The sequence below is a fragment of the Numida meleagris genome, chromosome 3 (genome assembly GCF_002078875.1).
Source record: "Numida meleagris isolate 19003 breed g44 Domestic line chromosome 3, NumMel1.0, whole genome shotgun sequence".
NCBI lineage: Eukaryota > Metazoa > Chordata > Aves > Galliformes > Numididae > Numida > Numida meleagris.
Genome location: NC_034411.1, coordinates 8,922,619 through 8,944,077, shown reverse-complemented (window position 1 = coordinate 8,944,077; position 21,459 = coordinate 8,922,619). Strand labels below are relative to the sequence as shown.

Below are 21,459 nucleotides of genomic sequence, written 5' to 3'. Positions count from 1 at the left end.
TCACATGTTCAGGTCTACAACCAAATTCACAACAGGCACTTGAGTCCATCTGCCTCTTAATCTACTCAGTCTGTTGGACTCAAGGATTCTGGAGGACCACTTGCAATTATAGATGTTGTCAATAGGCTTTTCTAACTTCTGGTGCTGCTCTGGAGTGATCCATGCTTCCAAAGAGCTCTCCCACAAGGGAAAGGAAGAAGCACCTGAGGAGTCGTGTGCTTCATTCAAAAGACACTTTTTGGAGGACAGTCCAACCCTTCTTTTGTCCAGACTTGATTATGCTTGTTAAGAAAAAAGAACTATGCGAGGGCTAGAAGCGCTTGTTAAAGCAAAATCTGGAACTCAAGTGAAATGAAAACTGAACAATGTCTCTGCGCATGAGTGCACAGTGAAAAAAGGAGGAAATTTCCTCAAACATAAAAACAATGTCAAAATCAGAAAGATAAGCTCTAAGGACTGATCTCAGTGAGAGAATCTGAGTTCTGCATGTGTAAAAAAGAAAAGTTTGAAGAGTTCAACACAAGGAACATTCAAGCCTCCAATATCATTGGATATTGGATAGAAGATAAGGACTGACTTTCATGGAAAGGAGTTAAGTCTTACCACGTTCTGCAAGCAAAGGAAAATTTAATATATTTGGCAGTCGTGTAGTAAAAGATAGCTGGTTCGGGCCTCAAACAAATGCCAAGTTGGAAATATTGTCACAAGCTTTTCTAAGCAGCTTAGGCTGAGACTTCTGTTAACTTGACAGTTGGACAGCAAAGTTGTGTGCCCAGCATATCCCACAGCTAGGATGCTCCAAGCACCCAGAGGCTGCAATGTAAAATATCACTGGTGCATAGAGGCAGTGGGTCAGTGGAAAGGACAAATCACCAAAAAGCACACTGAAAGGAAGAAGAAGAGATCATCAGGAAACACTGGAAAATATATACCTATAGTTAATCGCCAGGATGCTGAGGAAGACAAAGTGGGAGGGAGATGAGAGGCAGAAGGTGCAGCATTCAATTACAGCTTGGACAGAGATTTGGGCTGCGGCAAATCACCTTATGAGTTCTTCAGTACCTGCATTTGTATATGGCATTATAATGACACCTAGCTCAAAGAGGAGAGGCAGAGATACACCACATACCACTATACGTACAGACAGATTGTATAGATAGGTGACATAGCTATTAGAGATGTAAGATCTCAAAATAGTAACGAAGGCACTGAGGTCACATGTAAATGAGCAGTTATGAATACATAACTAATCTATGCCCTGTGTGTAATGTATGTGGGATCCAATTAAAAACAATACTCCTACCTCTTTGGTAACCGCCAAGGTAACATCATGAAGTCTACCAAGGAGGATTTCCGAGTGGCAGATGGCCAAGCGTCTGATGCTGAAGAGTCCTTTCCCCTTCAGCTGCCTGAAAGGCAATTACCAAAGAGATTGATTTTTCTCACTGCCCAAGGAGAAGGCAGCACCCTCGGAAATTACCAGGGTGTCAGCTCAAACAAACAAAGGGAGATGCTCCTCATATGGCTCTTAGCTAAATGGTGGGACTGGTTGCCACTGGAGGCTGTAATGATCAAAAGCATATGCAAATCCAGAAAGTAAATAGATGGTTTCAGGTTTAATTTGTAGCCATTAAACAAGACAGCTTTCTCAAAAGCCCTGGCACACAAATTCCCTATGCCATTCTTTCCTCACCCTATTAATAAAGGACCTGAGCTGGATGAAGGCACAGGACAGAGCCAAGGCCTAGAGGGCTGTAGGGCAGGGAACTCACCACCACTGGGGTCCCTGAGCACCTGAGTGGAACCTGGTCTCTTCACACCTGCAGCAGCTCTCTGCCCCTCACCTGTGCAACGTGGAGGGGAACAAAGCAAAGCACCCATGCAAGGAAGCTGTTTCAAAAGCTGGAGATTTTTCAGTTATCTTGGTGTGAACAGAGCCCCAGAAATCAGAAAGATGCCCACCAGAAATTCATAGTCTCCTGTGTTCATCTAATTTCAGGATAAACAGTGATTATCAACAAAATATCTCTGTTTGGCCCATAGCGAGCTGGAAGGAGGAAATGTTAGTTTCTAGAAACACAAGGATTCTAAAAGATATTTTTTTTTCCCTTTTCTTTTGCCACAAGCACTTCGGGAGAAATAAGAGGTTAAGCAGCTCTGCAGCACTTCTCCATCTGTTTTGCAGAAATTGGAACTCCCCGTAGGCACCGCCAGGGCAAAGGGCCTTCTCCGCTGCTGCTGCCAGCAGCAGGACCAGAGAGAACTCCTTACTCAGTCCCATCTAGGCCAGCATCCTGAGGGCCCCAAATCTCTAAACTCAAGACTGCTTCTGGTATCAAGAGGCAAATTGTCTTGTTCCATGATTTCTTTCTTTCCTGAAGCTTTCAGATGCTCAGAGGCACCGCAAGAAACCATTTCTGACTTACCTTTAAACTGTGAGGGAAAAAGGATGAGAAGAAAGGAAGTTCTTACCAGTCACTGCTGCTGAGCCACGCGAGTGCATCGAGCAGCCCCTGCTCTGGGTGAGAGAAGGGTCTGGTCTCTCCGGCGTCCCCGCACTCAGGCTCCTCTCCCCACTCCAGACAGCCCAAAGCAATAGCTGGCAGTGAGTTTGCTGTAGGCAGAGGGTCAGACATTGGCAGTACATACCCTTAGCAAGGCACAGCACCGCAGAGCATGCTCCAAACAAACCTCTCAGCTGAGATTACATATGGGTATAAACTGGCTTTGCCTTCAAGAGAAGGCTTTCCCTTCTGCTTCCTGGCTTACTGGTTTCCCCAGCACCCAAGTGACCCCCCTACCACCCCACGCGGGGCTCCAGCTCCTTCTGTAAACCTGAAATCTGCACACTGAGTCCTGCTGGGCTCAGGCAAATCCCCAAGGAGCAACCACCAGGGAACCGCTACCTCACCCTCTAAATCCAGCGGTGGACCCGTTTCCATTCATTTCAAGCGTTCTAGACAGCAGGCAGCTGAGTGTACATATATTTTAATACACTATTGGGAAAGTAGCAGTTTATAGTTTTTGTTATTTTCCAAGTGTTATGAATATTTACTGTTTCAGTGGTATACACTGGTTGCACTTTGAAGACACGGAAGTGAAATTTATTTGTCATCAAAGGTACTCGTTTGCAAACTGCGCCGTGCCTAAGCTTTCTCTTGTGGAAAAATGCAATTTCTAGTCTAGATAGCTGTGACAAAAAAAAAACCCTCCAAACATGAATTGGGAATAAAAATATGTAAATATAGATGCAAATTGTTGGCAAACACGCTCTCCTGATGATATATGTACAAGGTACAACAAAATCGAGATGACAAATGCGTTTGTTTTGAAAACCATTTCATAGTTTTCATGTCTTGCCCTCAAAAGCTCATTTTCGAAAGTGTAGATGAAAACACCTGAGTTGTCTGAAAGTATTGAATATAAACATCGCATAGAATCTAGATGAACTGACATCGTCTTTATAGAATATTCAAGCTTCCTCGTGTGTTCTACAAAACATGGAGGATGGAGGAACTGTAAAATCAGCAGCAATTTTTTCAAAAATGCTCTGATGGGCTAAATTTAAATCTCACTGATGTTAGTGATGTCTTGGTATAAATATGTAGATACGCATATTCAACACAAATGGAGAGTCATGTCAGGCTAGTTCTGGTCAATTTCGAAAATCAGTGAGTAGCACCTCTAGAATATACCATTTGAAGTATGATTCCTAGCTCCCTTTTTCTTAATTCACAATACGAGATAGGCTACCCACAAAACAGAAATGAGAATCTCTGTGCATTCAGTATCTGCTGTGTATTTATTGCAGGTAGCAAGCAGCTGGGATCCCCAAGTAGCTTCTCCTTTATGTCACCTGCTGCAATAGCAGAAAAGCTGGCATGGGCAGAGGACACAACAGTAAGCGCTAACTGATCATGATGGTACGTGTACGCGCACAGTGGCTAGCCCTGCAGTTACAGCTGCCTCCCTGTTTAAGCTACTGGCTCAACACAGCACGAGTGTTATATTTTGGACTCTCAGTATGAGGTTAAGGCTTTACCACTGCTTTATTCAGTTAAACTTTCCAGCGGATCCATAAGGACCAGCTGCTCCAGTATCATTGATCTGGAGTGGCTCCAAAGCAGGCTTGCTCTCAATCCTCAGGATAGGATTTGGACCTGAGGTCCCACCTGCATTTGGGGAACAAGCAGTTTGTGCTCCTTGTGGGAGGGAGGAGCTGGTGTGGGAGCTTCAGCAGAGCGGGCTCACCTGAGGAGTGCCGCGGGAAGCTGGTGTCCTGGCTGATGACGGGGATGCTGGGCAAGGAGGGCCTGTTGACCCGCTTCCTCAGCATGGTACCAATGCTTGACCTGCATGCATTGCTGGTGCTGGAGGAGATGGAGGCTGCCCCATTGATATGAGGCTGGCCAAAGTCTGCGTAGACAGAAAAGCGCCTTGTGAGTAGGATGCTAGGCAGGGTGACTGCAGGCTTGAAAATGGCTAGAAATGTTGTTGGAGTTGGGTAACAATCTTTTGTCCAGTTGTTCCAAGCATGACATTTTGCATGCTAACCTGGGACTGATAGCAGAATACAGTGATACTCTCCATTCAAAAATGAGGAAAACTCAGCACTGCTCTTCCTTTGTTTTCCTGTTTCAAAGGCCGGATACGGAAGCTACATTTCTGGAGCTCCCACCTCATCACTCCATACCAGCATTTCACAAAACAGCAGCAAGAAAAAGAGCAGATAACCTTGCCTGGTGCCCTTGGGCTTGGTGCTGACTTCTTAAGTTCACTGCAGCAGCACTTGTGGTAATGCATGCTGCAGGACAATCGGAGCCTGTCAGCTGCAATTAAGTCAGCGAAGCTGTGCATTCATGTGGGTAAAATGTGAGCGTTGCTAAGGGCTCCAGCATGGCTCAGCAATGCAAGCTCCTCTGCGGGGGGCAGGGAGCAGGATAATTTGTCCTATCATGTGAGCAATAATTCCTTTTTGCCTTTTAATTGGAAACAGTTCGATTTCTGCTCTTCCAGGTTGCAGCTTAGTTAAGAAGCATTTAGACTCACCCATTCACCTTTTCTGTAAGCTACTCTCAATTAGAGGGAGTCTGAAGCCCAAATGTCATTTGCAAGACTTATACAGTCTGCAAGACTTGGTAGGAGAAGGAGGGGAAGTTATTTATATTCTGTCACTGACTCGCTATGGGCTGCAGGCAAGACACTTCATGCCTCTGTAATTTTCTTTGGAAAACAGAAATAAATCATATTCTAAATTCCACTCAGATGTAAGTGAAACAGCCTTCCAGTTTGATTTCATAGGCATTTACAACACTATGCAAACAGTAAACAAGTGAACACAAAGCCCCACAACTATAGCAACCACTCACCATCTCTGGCCGCACCCCCAAGGTCAGCGCTCCATGTGGAGAACTGCAACGACTTCTCCTTTGCCCTCTCTTTCTCCCTCTCTCTGAGCAAAAGCTCCATCTCTCTTGTTTGCTTCTGGCGCATTTTCTCCTGAGCAGACTTGGATATGGTGATATGGATCTGGTTGTAGAAGAAATGCATCAATGAGCATGAAGAGATATGCACAAACTGCCCGTGATCCCTCATCAGGAATACAGTGCTTGAGCATCGTGGTCTTCAGTGCAGTTCCACAAATATCCCAATAGCTTCAGAATATTTCCTCCTTTTCCTCATCTCAACATACAATTATGTCCAACTGTCTATAACGCTTTGTTTCCAAATCCTTCCACTGGCTCAAGGTGCTGCTTCTCAAGCTGTGGCAAAGCCCTGCTCAAACCAAGAGGACCACAGCAGTGCCCCAAAAGGTATAGCCCACATTACTAGAGGGCAGACAGCTCGGTTCCTGCAGGCCGTGGCAGGAGAGCAAAAGCCGCTCACAGTCAGCAATCACAGCTCCTTCTCCATTCTCTGCTCCTGAGGAGCTGAGTTGCTCCCTGAAAAGCATGTGTCCTAAGGAGGAGTCACGTGAAAAAAGCTTGAGAAACATTGGTCTTAATGAACAAAAAAAATGAAGAGTAACACAGTTATGAGATACAGCAAGTATGGTAACCAAGGAAAACTACTCTTTTGCAGCCTTGCTTACACCTAACATTATGTTCTTTGCTTCCAAGCATGCACATCACACACATTCACTGAAAGTATAACTGAATCTACCATTCAGATCTGCACTGAATTAGCATTCATAGGCGAATACTTCTTTCTTAGTCTTAGCGCCATCTCCCAACAAGTGTCTTCTGCAGCAATGAAAAGGAATGCCCCTCTCCACAAGAGAGGAAGATGATGGTTTTCTGTGATATTTTGCCACTGAAGTGGTCACTGACCAGTGAAAAAGAAGCCTTCTCACCCCTACCCACAGCCCTTACCCTTCCATTGCTGTCCTTCAAGTCATCATCCTTCAGAAGGCGAGGACTCAAGAGGTGATCCATCTCCTTGGCCTGGCCGAGGGGCAGATCTGTCAGGGGGGGCACAGGTTCACACAAATGTGCTGCAGACTTCATGCTACAGGCAACACGATGCTGGGGAATAGGCAAGATGGGTTCCAGAGTCCGGAGTTCTGATGAGATATGAATATGCATTGTGTATGAGAAGGCAGATAACACATATTCTCTCTAGGCAGATCGAGTAACGCCATGTGGCTCTGGCAGCAGAAGTGGCATTTCCTGTTGGCCATCAAACTCAAGTCTACTGAATGACTAAGGCCTCAGCCCTCAGCTGCTGATAGGTAGCTGTGTTTGATAAGAAAATGAAGACTGTCCTCATCAAAAAGCTTCTTGCCTGTTCCTATCCATTTTCATTTTAATAAACCCTTTTTTCTTTTTCCAGTTACTGAAATATCAAAAAACTGAGGTTTTTTGATAGCTATAGACCTTCATAGGGGTATCAACATTTCCTCCTCTTTGCTGGAATATTTTAGAGGGCATCTGAAGGAAAACTCAAGATGGCTTGAGTCTTACCAAAAATAGAATTGTGTTCTCAAAGCTGCATTCATTCTCCCCGAGGAGTTTCATTATAAGTTGTAGCAGATTAGCTCACTTTCTGGGTGGCCTCACTAAAGGCTGATTCTCTTAAGGGGAATAGTACAGTGCAGCTCATTCTGAAATACTCTCCAACAGAGCTGTTAAGACTCAGAGAACTAATCATTCCTTACATGGCTTCACAGATGATAAAATCATGTAATAGCCAAGTAGTAAAAAAAGGAATAACTTTTTTAAATCAGGATTTTTTTCCCCTGCTGAATGGCCAGGTCGATAATAAAGAGAGAGAGAGAAAGGGAGATAGCTTAATGATATAGCTCATTTCTAGTCCAGAATGTATCCACCAAAAATGTCACCTTACTTACTCAGCAATACTCCTCCCTAGCTGCATTCAGCATCCTAGCTGCATATCAGCAATAAAGTAATCATTGCTACAGCGTACGCTCGTTATTTGGCAGCGTTAACACCAAGCTGAGAGACCAGTGAATCTTATCTCTTTTTCTACATCAGCAAAATTATTTGTTAAACTCTCATCTCTCTCATCACTACAAGCTCACAGATGGCAAAGAAGTAGCAATGGTGTCATTGAGGTTTTCATCTTAAAAGTATTGGCTAACACAGATGCAACTGACACCCTATTTTATCTTGCAGAACTTTTATTGCTAGTCATAATGCAAGGAAAAAAAAACAGCAGCCAACAGTTATCTCCTAACCCAGCCTGAATTTGCAGAACTGACAGCTGCAGATAGAGTAGGGGAAGATATTCATAATAACAAACTTAGCGTATGTCGTTTAAGGCAAATTAGTTGCAAAAAAGGAAGCTTCTGTTTGTTACTCAGCATTTGATTGACTTGTGTTTTAAGAGGACAGAAAGCTGAGTCTAGGCAACCACTGCATGGACTCAAGTCCTTCATCTTTAAATGGAAAACTCACAAGGGCTTCTTATCGCATTAGATTTCACTACTTCTTTCAGTGTAAAAACATGAGATGTTTGTGAATCTACTTCAGTTCTCAAAGGGTTTGGTTCAGGATGAGAAATGGCTCTGAGTGAAGGTTTCCTCCTCCAAGCATAGGTGGAATGAGTGGGAGCATTTCTCATTTCTCTAATCTTTGGACCATGAGAGAGCATTCAGGGAGATTAAAAAAAACAACCTGATGAGTGTAGAAAAGAGCACAACGTGGAAGGGTTGGGGGAATTTCTTTTCCTGCTGTGCATTTCCAGGGTGCCTGGGTACCTCCCCAGCTACTGCCATTCAGACCCCCTGCTGGAGTTATTTTCGCTGGATCAGAGCACATCTCCCAGTTACAGGACTGTGGAGTAGTCATCTGAGCACATTAAGGAAAGCAAAAAGTTACAGGATTGTTTTCAACGGTAATTTCACAGTGCCAACCATAGGTCTGGATTCCCATGTTCATTTTAGGATAGTGATGACCTGTACCTACCCAGAGATGCAGAGGTCTTCTCTTCTGTTCTGCTGCCTGATCTTGGCCTTAAGAAAATTGAGGAGAAAAGAATATACGAGGAGACAGAAAAAGGAAGGTGTTAGCTTTAACGAAGGAAAAGTTTCTTAGCAAAATCACACTGATATGGAAAGAAGTGCAACTCATGAAAACCAGTGATATGAAAAGCTCATTAACTGCCATTGAACTTTCAAGTCACAGCTCTAGCTGAAACATCTAGTTCCAGCTGAAGAGCAGGAGTCAGATTCCTCAGTGTGGGTGTTCAAGATCCAATTCTGCTGTATCTCTTCTGGAGCTAAGTGGCTCTCACTTTTACAAACACCTTTCTGAATCAGCAAGAGATGTTAAGTCAGTCTTCAGTCTGTACAGAGGGACAGCTACATCTACACTGCAGCAGAAGTCTAACTTTGCTGGGTCGCAATTTAAATTGATGACAGTACCGTGGTACAGATGTTAATACCACTGGCTCTGTCATTAGGATAGTGTTACACCTTCCTGCTCTCTCAAGAAGGAAGAGCTTTTTTCCAACTCAGCTGGTACATAACGTATTCAGGTTGCACCTTAAGCGCTATACTTTTTTTTTTAATTGGAACTGTGTTTCCGTTACTCCTTATTTACGGTTACAGCGAGGATAATGTTGGCAGCTAGATTTCCCTATGCATATCCAAGCAAGTACCTTTCCATCGATTACAGCCCTGTAACTGTTCCCTAGCACCTTGCCCTTTTGATCTTAAAACCATAGGTAAATATGGCACATCTGTAGGATTATACATCCAAAAACAGATTTATCCTTGCTCTCGTTCCACAGTGGAGACCCAGACACAGAGAAGTTATGAGCAACATTTGTAAAAGCAGCACATAAATTTGGTAGGCAGCTATATAATAGCTAATATTTGCCCTGGCATATTTTTGCAGGTACAGATACTGGCTTCTTACAGGTATAAACATTGGCAGCCAAAGTTCACACACAAAACCAGATGCTGGATTCAGGTCCATACAACGCAGCTCTTAAATAGCATCAGAAGGATTAAAAAGTAGATTAGTATCAGAATCCAGCAGAGCACCCGCTCTTAAGGTCCTCAGAAGTCCCGTCTCCTTCTCTCTGGCCCACTCTTTAAAGAGTATGATGTTGGGTTTGACATGTTGGATCACTATAGATATACAATCTGGTGAATACACAGAAGTTTATACAAATGCATTGGAGAGTCAGCTGTGGAAAATAACCTCATGAGATGCGTGAGTTGAACAGAATACCAGAGGCAGACACTATGGCTTACCTCATCTCCAGGGACTCTTGAGAAACCAACTGCTGCAAGCTTGGAAGAGGCATTTCAGTACTGCCAGGATCCCCGTCGAATGGTCTTACTGACTTGGGGATGGGGGGAATCAAAGCCACCCCCAGTGACTTCTTCCCTTCCTCGTCACCACAGTACAGAGGCTGCAGCGAAGCCTGCAAATAGGAGAGTGCAGCGCTCAGCCCAAGCACACAGCCCTCCTGCTTGATGTCACAAGCAGTTTAGCTGCACTCTTTCCTAAGACTTTGGGGGAAAACAAGTCAAACTGATGGAGCGTCTTGGCCTAGGATGGGCAATGGAAAGTCAAGTGGTGGAGGAGGGACCACATCCCATGCTGCTGACAGCTCTCCCCCTTTGCTCACCTCTGTGGCAGCAGCTACATTCCCACCTTGCAGCCATCTGCTTGGCAGATAGGATGTTCTGGGGTGGTGTCGCCTCTATTAGCTTTCTTATGGTACAGAAATGGGTTTAGATCACTATCCCCCTGCTGCCTAAAGGTGCCTTCCAGCCCTTACTGATCTCCAGCCAAGTCCCCACAAAGTCATTTTGCACACTGTCAGAACCTGCTTTTCTCAAGCCCATAATTCTTTTTCTGCTGCTGCCCTTTCAACATTCCCCTATCAGCCTTTTGGTCCAGATGCTAATGTGCTCTCCAGATCCCACACAATTCATCACTGCAGGCTCACTGACATTTATTAGGTTCAGCGGAGCTCCCTACCCTGCCACTCTGTGTAAGGTCTCTCTGCCTGCTGAAATCATTCAGCTTGGCAACGTCATCCCTTCAGGCTCCCCGCACCACAGCTAGGAAGGGCAGTGGTGGGAGCAGAGCACCTTTACATAGTACCCCATCATTCTTTTTGTGGCCAAAGAGCAAAATCAGGACCTGTTCAATCTCCAGTGAAACCAGTGGAGTTAATGTCAGGGATACATATGGCTCTCTGTATCTGCAGGGCTGAAGCGAAGTCCACTAACCTTCTGCTGTTTTTCCTCTTTACTAAAGCTGCTATTCTTCTGCCCTCTCGTGCCCATCATGACAAAAATCAAAACAACTGCACTTCCTGTCCTTCCTACAAAGCCAGTCGCATGGATGGGGTCTGGACTCCACTCCCCTGGCCTGAATTGCCAATTTCCATCATTTAACCCTGAGCAGACAGAAAGCAATGAAGCCGCACAGAGGCCACTGAGCTCTAGAAATATCACTAGAAGTGACCGTGCAGAAGGACATTGCTGTATTTGGAACTCAAAGTTGAGTTTGCAGGACTATCTGCTCCAGCAAACATCTTCTGCATCTAAACCAGATAGAGCCGGTATAAGAAGCTGCCAATGCACTGCTGTGCCTGCAACAATAACAGCTGAGGATGCTTCACAGAAATGTGTATTTACTAACTGTAGAAGGATATGCTTGGCCAGGTGAAACATATTTTCTTGCTCTGCGTGGTTACTGGTAGTTTTTCTTGGTCATAAAACACAAGAGGAGCTCATAGAAAGCACAGAAGTATGCTCCTATTCATATACACTGGGGACACAAAGCCTGCTGTAAGCACTCTGCAAAGACAGCCTGAAATGCTACATCCACCTGAGCTCTTCTTTGGCTCAGCTGCCACCCTGTGCTCACACCATGGGGGAAGATCTTGGAGCTCTGCCTACAGGAGTACACTGAAGATCTATCACAGGTGATTTAGCTTGTTTTCCTTACCTCTGATATCAATTCTTTGTGGTTGCCTTCGCTGCTGCCACGATCTGTGCCATCCTCCCTGAGCTCCTGCTCCCCGTTGCTCATCCAGCCGGGCTCTTGGGTAGGAAGGCTGTTCTGGATGGGGGGCACAGGCTTGGAGGTTACTAGGAGCCTCTGGGAAGCTGACCTGGAAATCGCTGGCTTTAGGACAACCCCCTTCGGGTCACTGCTGTCAGTCAGGCCTGCAAAACAGAGAGATGCAGTGTAAGAGAAGCAGCACTTCAAACACAAAGCACCTGAAGCTAGATATTACATCTGACAGATTTCTTGGAAATTAGGTATACAGTGATACCACCGTGCAATTAGCACACAGGTATGGCCCTACAGCAACAAGAAGGCTACCTGAGAGCTGGAGCAGGGACAGTTATTGAAGGGGGCACACACAGGGGAGATCTGTTCAGCAACAATGTGCACTAGCTCTCTAGGCTGGGAAAGACCTTGCCTCCTGCTGAAGAGTGGGCAGCCTTACCTCTCTGTGGGGCCAGCAGGCCCTCTGACATCCTCCTCTTCTTTAGCTTGTCCTTGATCCGAGTAGTTTCCAGAGCAGCACTGCTCACCTCCCTTTCCTGGGGATGTGTCAAAGCTGGATGAGGAAGGGGGGAGAAATCACCTCCAGCCCCAGCATCAAAGTCCTGCACACTAGCCTTGCTGCCCCAGCCCTCCAGGGAAGAGATGGCCCCTAGGCATGGAATAGGAAGAAGCGTGTTAGTTGTTAACCTCGCTGCTTTACAGTCAACCAATCCTGTGTCAGTCCTTGGCTTCAGTGAACACCACCGGTAAAGATCTGCACAGTGCTACCTGTTTTAGTTCAAAGCAGAGGGACATCTTAGTAAGCAGGCAAACCACACCAGTGGCACCATCTAATCCTCAAGGCTAGATCTGAAGGGCAATCAAAAAGAACTTGGAATTTACCGATGGCAAGGCATGCACTGATAACATGGGTAGATACAGAACTCCTAACACATGACAGCGGCCAATTTAAGGCCATTTGGGCTGCAGTCCCTATCGCAGCTGGCAGTGGTCATCATTTGAATACCAGTGATAAAGGGTGAAGTGTAATGAAGTGATGATAGAGATGTAATGCCGAGAGCACCACCAGAGGAGGGCAGGATCATCCACATCTCTCTGTCAGCCACCTGCTCTGACGCAGAGAAGCACCAGGATTGACCTCCAAGGACCATTTCTTCCTGAAATCAGGATTTCTGTTGGGATGAGATTGCCATCACGCATCAAACCCTTTTCCATTCTCACCTTCTTCTTCAGTAATCCATCTGCTGCCACAAAGCTGCAAGTTTGAATCAATGCTTCCACCCCGCAGAGCTCTGCATCTGGGTTTGACTTTTGGGACGCTCCCACAGTAGACAGCAACTGGGGCATCATAATTAGCTTTAAAATAAAGACAGTACAAGTGATCTGAATTTGCAGCATTTGAGAAGGAGGAGGAAAAAATAAATAGATAAACAGACATCCCTTTTCTATATCAGACTAACACATCAGTACTAGTTTACAGTCCTGACCTCAAAGGCCTTGGTGACTTCATGCCATGCTGTCTAGGGAGGTGCTTACATTCCAGCATTTTGACAGCTGGATGCTCTGGAACATGACATGTTTTGCTGCTTGCCTATCCAAGGCTATAGGATTTTTTCATCTCCTCTCAAAGGACAGACAACCTGCAAAGGTATCTAGAATGGGGCAATATCTATTAAGTAGCTAGTTTCCAAAACTGGCTTGAAAGTCCTTTCCTTTCTGTAATTCCCAATCAAATTTGTTAGTTTTTATGCCCCTCCACAATAAAGTAATTACTGAGGCACAAACAATTAATCAGTAGGTATTATATCTAAGAGAAGGACTCTGCACTAGATGTTCCCAGTATTCAATGAGCTTACTGGGATACTGAATCTGTAGAATGCAAATTGTCCATCCAAACATTCTCCCTTGTTCTGTTTCACTGTTACTGGAGTTTATTCTCTACTTCAGAGATGCCTCCTCTCAACTACCAGAAACATGGCCTGGCTCAGAGAAAAACTTCTGATCTTAGTTATTCCTGAAAATTCAAAGCTACACACAGCGTGTTTCCCTGCCTTTCATCCTGGCCAATATATTCCCCATTACCCAGCCTCTGAGGCTGGGCTCTCGCAGAATGAAGAATAGTGCTGCACTTGCCAGCACAGCCGGCACCTCCGGGGCTGTGCGATCAGCGCTGTGAATGCAGCCTTTGTAGGAACAATGCCTCCCTGAGCCAAGCAGCATGGCTGGGCACCAGCATCTCCACTGCAGGAAAACATCCTCTGAACAAAGGCTGCAGCAGTAGGCCTGCAGCAAGCCCTGGCTGCAGGGCTAGAGGACTGTCATCTGCTGCAGCCCTTTACCTGCTGCAAAATTATCTTCTGTTGCCATGGGGGGACGATGGGCTCTGTCCAGATGAGAGGCTGCTCGCGTTGCCTGTCACTGGGCCTGACGCAGCCACCGCTGGGGTCCTTTGCAGCATCAGGAGCCTGCACGGAAAAAGGGCACTGCTAGTACAGCTGACAGCCATCACCCTTGCCCTGTGGCATTACGTGTGGAACATGGTAGGAAACTGTTGAGGCCAAGTGGAGTTAAAACACCATAAAAATGCATTCAGGCTATGCATTTTCTACATTTTGCCAGAGACACGGCCAAATGCTGGAAGAAGACTGTTGGCAGCATAGCAGAAGTGTAACTCCAGCCCAGCAGCTGCTGTCCCCGTGGCCCGATGGGCATGGCAGCCAAGACAAGTTCCTCGCTGCACTCGCTGCTTTCTGACCTGGCACCGCATGCTTCATACTTTCACGTGTTCAGTGACAAAGAGCTGTTATGTTGAAGTGGATCTGCACCAAGAACAACCAATAATGGAAAACAAAACTGAGGGGCACAATGGTTTCCCTTTTTAAGACAAGCGTACCTGCATTTACGGTGGGGCACGTGGCCATTAGACTGGTGTGTACCCCTGTCCTGTCTGAGAAGGGGTAGAAAGGGCTAGAACAGCTTTTATGTCACATCCATGAGTAATTCTGAGGTACAACTCAAACCACAAGCCAGATGCTTCCAGATCTGCCATCTTTTGGGAAAAGGAGGAGAACAGAAGTTGAAACAACTGCTTGGCACCTCAGAAAGCCTGAGCCTGTAACATGGCCCATAACTGGGGATGCCAGCTGTCTAGAAACTGCCTGCCCTGCTAACACCAGCAAGTGCACATCCCACAGGACTAGGGGACTTGTAGGCAGTGTAATAGGGTGCAGGACATATGACAGTAAAGACTTTATTCTTTGCCCACCAGTGCAGTACTACAGCAAAAAGCGGCACTTCGCAGCTTCAACTCCTGTGGTCTATTTCCTTACCAGTTCGGCTGCTTTCACTTCAAAGCCCTGGAGATTTCTTTTCATCTTCTGGCAGAGGATTCAGTCACCATATAAAGCTTTGGCTTCTTTAATTGTATTGGCCTACTTTTTAAAGCCTAACTGGAGAGGTAAGTGGGCGTTTTGCAGAGCACACCTTCGGATGAAAGGTCAGCATGGTAAGTCAACAGTAAAATTCCTATAAATGTCAGTGGAAGCAGAAGGATGCCAAGGTGAGTTGCTTTTGCAAATCCACTGATAGGCCCCTATAAAGCTCTGCAGAAAGAATGGCAACCACATGGTAGCAAAGTGCAGACAGGAGGATCAATCACAGACAGCTCAGCTAAACTATTACAGAAGGAAAAAACACCTCTGCTTCTGATGGAAGAAAAAAGCAAGTACCTATTATCGTGTTCTGTGAGCTTAAAACAAGTGACAAAGAATGCCCGAGCAAGGACTTTAGGTACCCTATTATCAATCAAACTTACGATCAGATAAAATGGTGTCCTTGAGCAATTTACAGTAGGAAATGCTCATATAAGCAGCAAGGCCCTGTAGCTCCATCCCCTGCCCGACACATTTACATCTCCTCCAAAGCTGCCAATGGCTTCATCTGGAATAAAGCAACCGATTTCAAACAGGCTGGAGTTAGCTGTTAACACACTTCTGGCTTTAAATCTTTTTGTTATGCTACGTAAATTCTAAGAGACAGCTTAAGGTCAAGGAACAAAGATGCTGAAAGGGTCTTTACAGTCTGCCTCCTGTTATTTTCAGTGAAAGTCAGACACTAAATATCCCTAAAATACAAAACTCTGTCTATTTCAGACTGTACACATTAAAACAAGGAATGAGAGGTGTCACTGTGAGTGGGACCAGGGCACAAAGCAGGGGTTAAGGTATGTTGTCTTTGATCTCGTTGTGTAGGATGGACATCTAAAAAATACACCAGTGGCACTTTTGGCTGGTTGAGATCACCCCCTAGATGAAGCTGAGCTTGCCCCATTGCTTAAGATATTAAAAATACCCAAGAGAAAGCAGTAAGTACCAGAAATGAGTGCACCTTGTTGCTAGGACAGAGGGCTCCCTCTGCCACTGACATACTCTGCGATAAAACTGACTCAGCATGAGGCCAGTATCTCCATGCCTCAGTGTTGTTCTCCTGCCAGGCTGTTGTCCTACATGCTAACATAAGTGGGAAGGGCATTACTTATGACCCCAGAGGCTTAGTTGCCTCAATTCAGGGCAGAATTCCCAATTCAGGCCAACTACATGTAATGGAAAACCCAGATGTATGTTTATATAAGGCCATCCCATTTTCTTGCGAGGAAAAAACAGCCAGAAGATTGCACCAAGATTGGAATGGTAACGGAAGAGCAATTTTCCTGCAGCCTCATGTGCAGGATTCCCCTTCTGCCACTGCTGAGAGAACCTCAAAATAAGATCGTGCCATTCTCTGTACATAGAACAGTGCCAGTGGTTCACTGATGTGTAAATAAAATGCTAAAAACTGGCTTTCTGAAGAGGAAAATGCAGAAAAAAATCCATCTGAGCAGCTCCTGGCCCTGGTGATGTTTCATTATACAATAACTGTATGTCTTGCCATTCCACTGGGTTAATCCAAAGGAAACACATCCTCTGGGATTTTCAGCTTCTTTGGATCATTAGCACTCAGTAAATGAAAATAGAGATTATTTAATACCATCATTACTGTCTTCCCTAACTAACAACCTATTTCTCTGGTGGTTTCCCAGCACAGCAAACATACAGTATCTCTACGTGAAACATGTCAATGCCAACAACCCTACGGGGCCCAGCAGGACTGAAGCCGCTGGAGGTTGAACCCAATATTTTAACAGCTGTTGGTGAAGAGGCAGTCTTTTTTTTTCTTACCATTAAACTGAGTGGTTTGAGGAATTTTTTTTTTTTAATCATTGAACTTGCTTCCTCAAGCACTGACTGTGCGGTGAGAAGTACGGACAAAGGAAACAATGCTAAAAAGTCCACAGCCACCCACATGTTGCCTTTTTCATGTGTTCTGCCCTCACCTCATGTTTGGACGGTCTTGAAACTCAGTGCTCCTGTCCAAAGCTCCTGTCAGGGCTGCTCCTCAGCAGAGTAGGGCTGCTCAGCCACGAAGCAAGAGTAACCATAAGCAGCAGCTTACCCAGGGCAGCGAATCAGGAGTTAGGAATAAGCTGGTCTGAACGCCAAACCTCATTAACTCCTTCTAAACGCACTTGAACAAACCCTCATTCCAGCTCTATTGAGGTGTTCTGCTGGACACCCTAGTTATGTGAGCACTGTACACACGTTTGTGATGGTCTCTGTTGGAGCTGTGGCCACGGGTGCCCGTTCCCCAGCAGCAGGTGATGGATTGCTCTGTGGGCTCCTGTGCCAGCTGGACACAATGAAGCAGTGATGAGCCAAGTACACTCACTTGTTGCCTTGGGCATAACCTTGACCAAAAGCATTGGAAGAGTTTTCCTTATGGAAGCGGTTTGACTGTGACCCTGGAACCACAAGGTCCTGAGCCCGTGCAGGGCTTTGCTCATCACACAGCATCACACTGCTTTCTCGTGACTGCATTTTCCTTGGAAATATCAGGCGTGTCTCCTCAGTGCCTTGCAGAGAGAATTCTCCTGCCCTATCCTTGCCTCTTCACTAGTAAGGGATCACTAAAATACGCTCTCTGCCCCATGCTCTGCTCCCTGTGGGGCCTCCCATTCTGTTCCCTGCATCATTCATAAAAGCACAAACAAGTGCAAGCACCCTGACTATGGCAGGTTGTCACAGACACCTGCATAAATCCAAGGTAACTCCAAGGAGTATCCCAAGGGCTCTGTCCTGTTCCTGCATAACCACCAGGCAGGGAAATACTCAACGATCTGAACCAATCTCATTCAGCAGCACTGTGGGATCCGAGTTACATACTGAAATTTTTCATTGCGAGTAACAAGCACTGGGAGCACAAAGGCTCTAATGAGATGGGTTTAATTGTCCATTTTATTACTCTTGTATCTATTTCACTAAGTCCTAGTGCTGATCTTAGTGCTGTACGAACCTTGATACACAACAGTTCCCACTGCTCAGAATTTATTCCCTGGTCCTTAAGGCACTTAAGCACCTCTCTATCACGCTCAGGATCTAAGTCCACCATTCAAGCATCATGGACATTTTTAAAGTCTCCATTCACCTAGCTACCAGATGTCACCTAACTCCATGAGCATTCGGATTCCCAAATCTCCACAGGCTGATGCCTGCTGAGGTGGCTGCTGCTGGAAGCAAAGAAAGCTGAAGAACAGGATGAAAAGTGGGTGTGTGCGTGCAGGAGCAGTGCAAGCTCTGCTGCCAGCTCACCACCTGGCCTGCAGCAAAACATAAATCTTAAGGACAGGAAAACAGAGCCTCTAAACACGACCTCTGCATGCGTGAAGTTGAATAAGTCAACTTCGGTTGATTACAGGTCAGCATCTCCAGCTGAAATATGAGAACGATGCTTGGAAGCTTTGCAAACTGCTTGGAAGATTTTCCAAAGAGGAGATTCTCGCTGTGACAAGTACTGCACAAATGCGAGTGGCTGCTGCCCTCATCACAGCTGTGGTCCCTGCAGCAGAGCCGCAGCTTCCTAAATTGTGAGGGGTGAGGGAAGAAAGGGGAAAACGGAAGCAAAGATACCTGCAAATACCTGTGATAGTGGGCAGACAGTCCTCATATCTCAGCCCTTCAGAACTTGGTCTGCCTCCGCTCTGTAGCTGAGGCAGGTCGGCATCTCCACACCCCAAAAGGAATGCAAGGTGCATCAGGCTGTGGATCTTCCCTCCTGGCCCTCCTACACCTTCTGCAGATCCAGTTCTCAGAGATCTGTACTTGGAATAAATCTCCCTGAAAACAGAGCTGAAGCTGAAGGAAAGTTTGTTCATCAGATGCTATATCTTTAGGACCAGACAGCTGGTAAGCTCAGAAAAAGAAAGAGAACCTTGCTGCTTGAAAAAAACAAACAGACCAAAAAAAAAAAAAAAACCCACACAATTCTTCTTCTCCCTTCACCCTTCAGAGCGAGGTGCAAAGGTTCAACTTAGTGAAACACAGCAATTTAAACCACTGTCCAAAGCAGACCTGGTTACCACCCCGCACGGACAAGCAGGCACACCAGGAGCCACAGAACGATGCCCTAACCCTCAGCAGTGACTGATTCAGAAAGTAGATTTGATTTCAGCCTTCTTTGGTTCTACTCAGAAAACAACAGTGTGAGCCCCAGAAGGACCACAAGAGCAGTTTGTGCTTTTAGGCCCACTCAGAGCAGCTGGGCTGGGACTTCTCCCTTTTCCTGCGCACAGCAAGGAGGGGATGCCGTGCTTGAGCCGAGGCAGGGGCTTGGCTCTGCTGCTGTGCTGTGGCAGAAATCATGATGACCCTTTTCATATCAAGAGTGGCTTCCTTGTCATAAACACCCCTGCTGCTCAGCAGCTCCTGCCTGGACACCCCTTCCCTTCCCTCCTCTGTCACCCCACGTGCTGCTCTCCCACACAGCTCTCAGGACTGTCTTTTACCTGACACCCAAACCCTCTGGCACGCAGCTGGAGTCACCAAGCAGGAGCATCCCTCGGCCTGCTGCAGGACTTGCTAAAAGAACATTTTGAAGAAAAATAAATAAAAGGAAAAAACCATAATTCCAGATCTTTCTCATGGATGTTCTTGCCTTTTCAGAAAGGCACCAAGTGACCTCCACCAGAGCCCAGCAACAGCAGCCCCTCCGCATACAGCCCAGCAGGAGCAGCAAGAAGCAGCCAGGGCTGCTCACCAACCTCCTTCACAGACAGCCGCGGCCTTCACTTTGCGAACCTCACTCCATGCCGTTAAGCTCGTAATCCCCTCGTGAGATGTGAAGTCGCATTGCGGGTCACCTCCCACAAGGCAACAAGGATTTCTGGTGCTCCAGAGCCTGTGTTTCCTAAGCTGGGAGCAGGGACAGCCATTTGGCAAGGCAGCCCCCTCCCCCAGGAGGAGAGAGGCCCGCCCGGCCAGGTGCACTAGCTCACGAGCAAACGGTGTCACATACCAAGAATAAACAAGGCTGCATAGCAACTGCTTCTCTGAAGAAATCTGGAGGAATATCTCCAGCCTGCAGGGCTGGCAGGTGGATCCTCTGATGCTGCAGCAGCAAGCACCCCTGGGAGCTCAGCAGCACCCAAACCGCAGTGCACAAGTAGCAAGCAAGTAGCAAAGCATCACTGGCAACTCGTAAAAGGAAGAGGAAGTTTTCCATCCCCTTTGCCGCAGGATAAAGAATTCGACAACTTTGCTTGGATTGGCAGCATGAGCTTGGAACCCCTCTTGTTTGGGTTGGTATAAATTCATTGCTGGTCCTACAGAAAGCATCCTATTCAGGCAAGATTAGCAAAAGAGGAGAAATAATTCCTTCCAAATGGCCCTCTCTGTCGCAGCATTGCCACACTTAATGCTATCTCCACTAAACAGGAATTTTCCACCACCCTCACTGCAAACACTTCATACCTCTCTGCTGTGCTGTGGATAACTCCACAATGTTGAGCAGAAGCTCAGTTTTACTACTGCACTTGTTTTGTACTTGCTGTGTTTACTCAAAAGCTATTTTTCAAATGTGAAAATAATGACTTTTCCATCATTTCTGTGGCAAGTTTTGGAGTTTTCCATAACAAAGTCACCACTGGCTGTTTTTATAAACACACACACACAAAAAAAGAGAAATTTTGAGCAAAGAGGCAATGCTGTTCTCTACTGAGGACAAGGAACAGAAGCTCGTTCTGTCTGTGCCACGATTTGGATGGAGAGTATCCACAAGAATATTCCAAGAGAACGAATTCATCCTCCAAGCACTGAGTCCTCAGCCCTTGTGCAGCCTGCAAGCCAACAATGAAGCACCACGAGGATCTTCAGCTGGAAAAATGCGCAGTAATTTAACTCCTACAGGAAAACAAATATAAAAAAAACAAACATCTGCAATCCTTTCCCAGCGGGACAGTCACCCCGTTGTGACTTGGGGAAACAGCTGACGCCTCATTCAGCAAAGCAGCATCCGAGCCAACGGGAAGCACCCTCCTGCCACTGCTGAGCCTCCCTGTCCACAACAGCGGTGTAGGAATACGGAATTCAGCCTTACTGTGAGTCAAATTTCAACCTCCCAACAATCCCAGCTTCTCCAAGGCCAAGTAATTGGGTCCATGAGAAAATAACAACCCTATACATCACAGGATGGCAGAAAATTGGCCAACTATAGCAAATGGGTGTCCAAGTGTGACATTACCTACATGAAACAGAATTCTCAAAAAAAGTTTTTCCTCTTTGCTACAAACAAGCAGCAGAGGACTGCCTCAGACTCCAGCACCGCTTTATGCTTTCAGACATGCTAGGAATACTCTGCCTCAGCTCTGTTGCAGGCAGCAGGCAAGACTTAATCTCCTGCAGCTCCTGCCTGTAAAGACAGCATAGCAGAAATGCTGCTCGTTCACCTCTCTCCTTGTTTTCTTCTCGGACAATAAACCCTTCAGGCCAGGGAACTCTCTTCATACAAGCACCGGTCATCTAACAGAGCCATTGGTTAGGGACAGAGCCATGAAGGGGCAGTGGCACTGCCTCTTCAAAGGATTTTC

The 21,459-nt window shown here is 46.1% G+C and overlaps 1 protein-coding gene across 14 annotated transcripts in view; it reads right to left on the bottom strand.

The window, feature by feature from the left end:
• The window catches only part of TOGARAM2 (TOG array regulator of axonemal microtubules 2), a 48,835-nt gene that overhangs the window by 14,949 nt on the left and 12,427 nt on the right, over positions 1 to 21,459 (bottom strand). For 3 of the 14 annotated variants that reach the window (XM_021391783.1, XM_021391777.1, XM_021391784.1), the window contains exons 2-12: positions 13,844 to 13,969; positions 12,726 to 12,860; positions 11,944 to 12,153; positions 11,436 to 11,656; positions 9,722 to 9,894; positions 8,427 to 8,473; positions 6,372 to 6,562; positions 5,370 to 5,529; positions 4,252 to 4,416; positions 2,473 to 2,614; positions 1,304 to 1,409 (exon numbers count right to left, since the gene is read on the bottom strand). In XM_021391783.1, the coding sequence (XP_021247458.1) occupies positions 1,304 to 1,409; positions 2,473 to 2,614; positions 4,252 to 4,416; positions 5,370 to 5,529; positions 6,372 to 6,562; positions 8,427 to 8,473; positions 9,722 to 9,894; positions 11,436 to 11,656; positions 11,944 to 12,153; positions 12,726 to 12,860; positions 13,844 to 13,871 (1,578 nt within the window). In that variant the 5' untranslated portion in view covers positions 13,872 to 13,969. Of the gene's footprint in view, positions 1 to 1,303; positions 1,410 to 2,472; positions 2,615 to 4,251; positions 4,417 to 5,369; positions 5,530 to 6,371; positions 6,563 to 8,426; positions 8,474 to 9,721; positions 9,895 to 11,435; positions 11,657 to 11,943; positions 12,154 to 12,725; positions 12,861 to 13,843; positions 13,970 to 14,397; positions 14,790 to 15,318; positions 15,444 to 16,875; positions 18,091 to 18,505; positions 18,713 to 19,380; positions 19,454 to 19,635; positions 19,906 to 21,459 lie in introns of those variants that run through there. The other 11 variants (XM_021391774.1, XM_021391772.1, XM_021391773.1 and 8 more) reach the window with 11 other exon arrangements.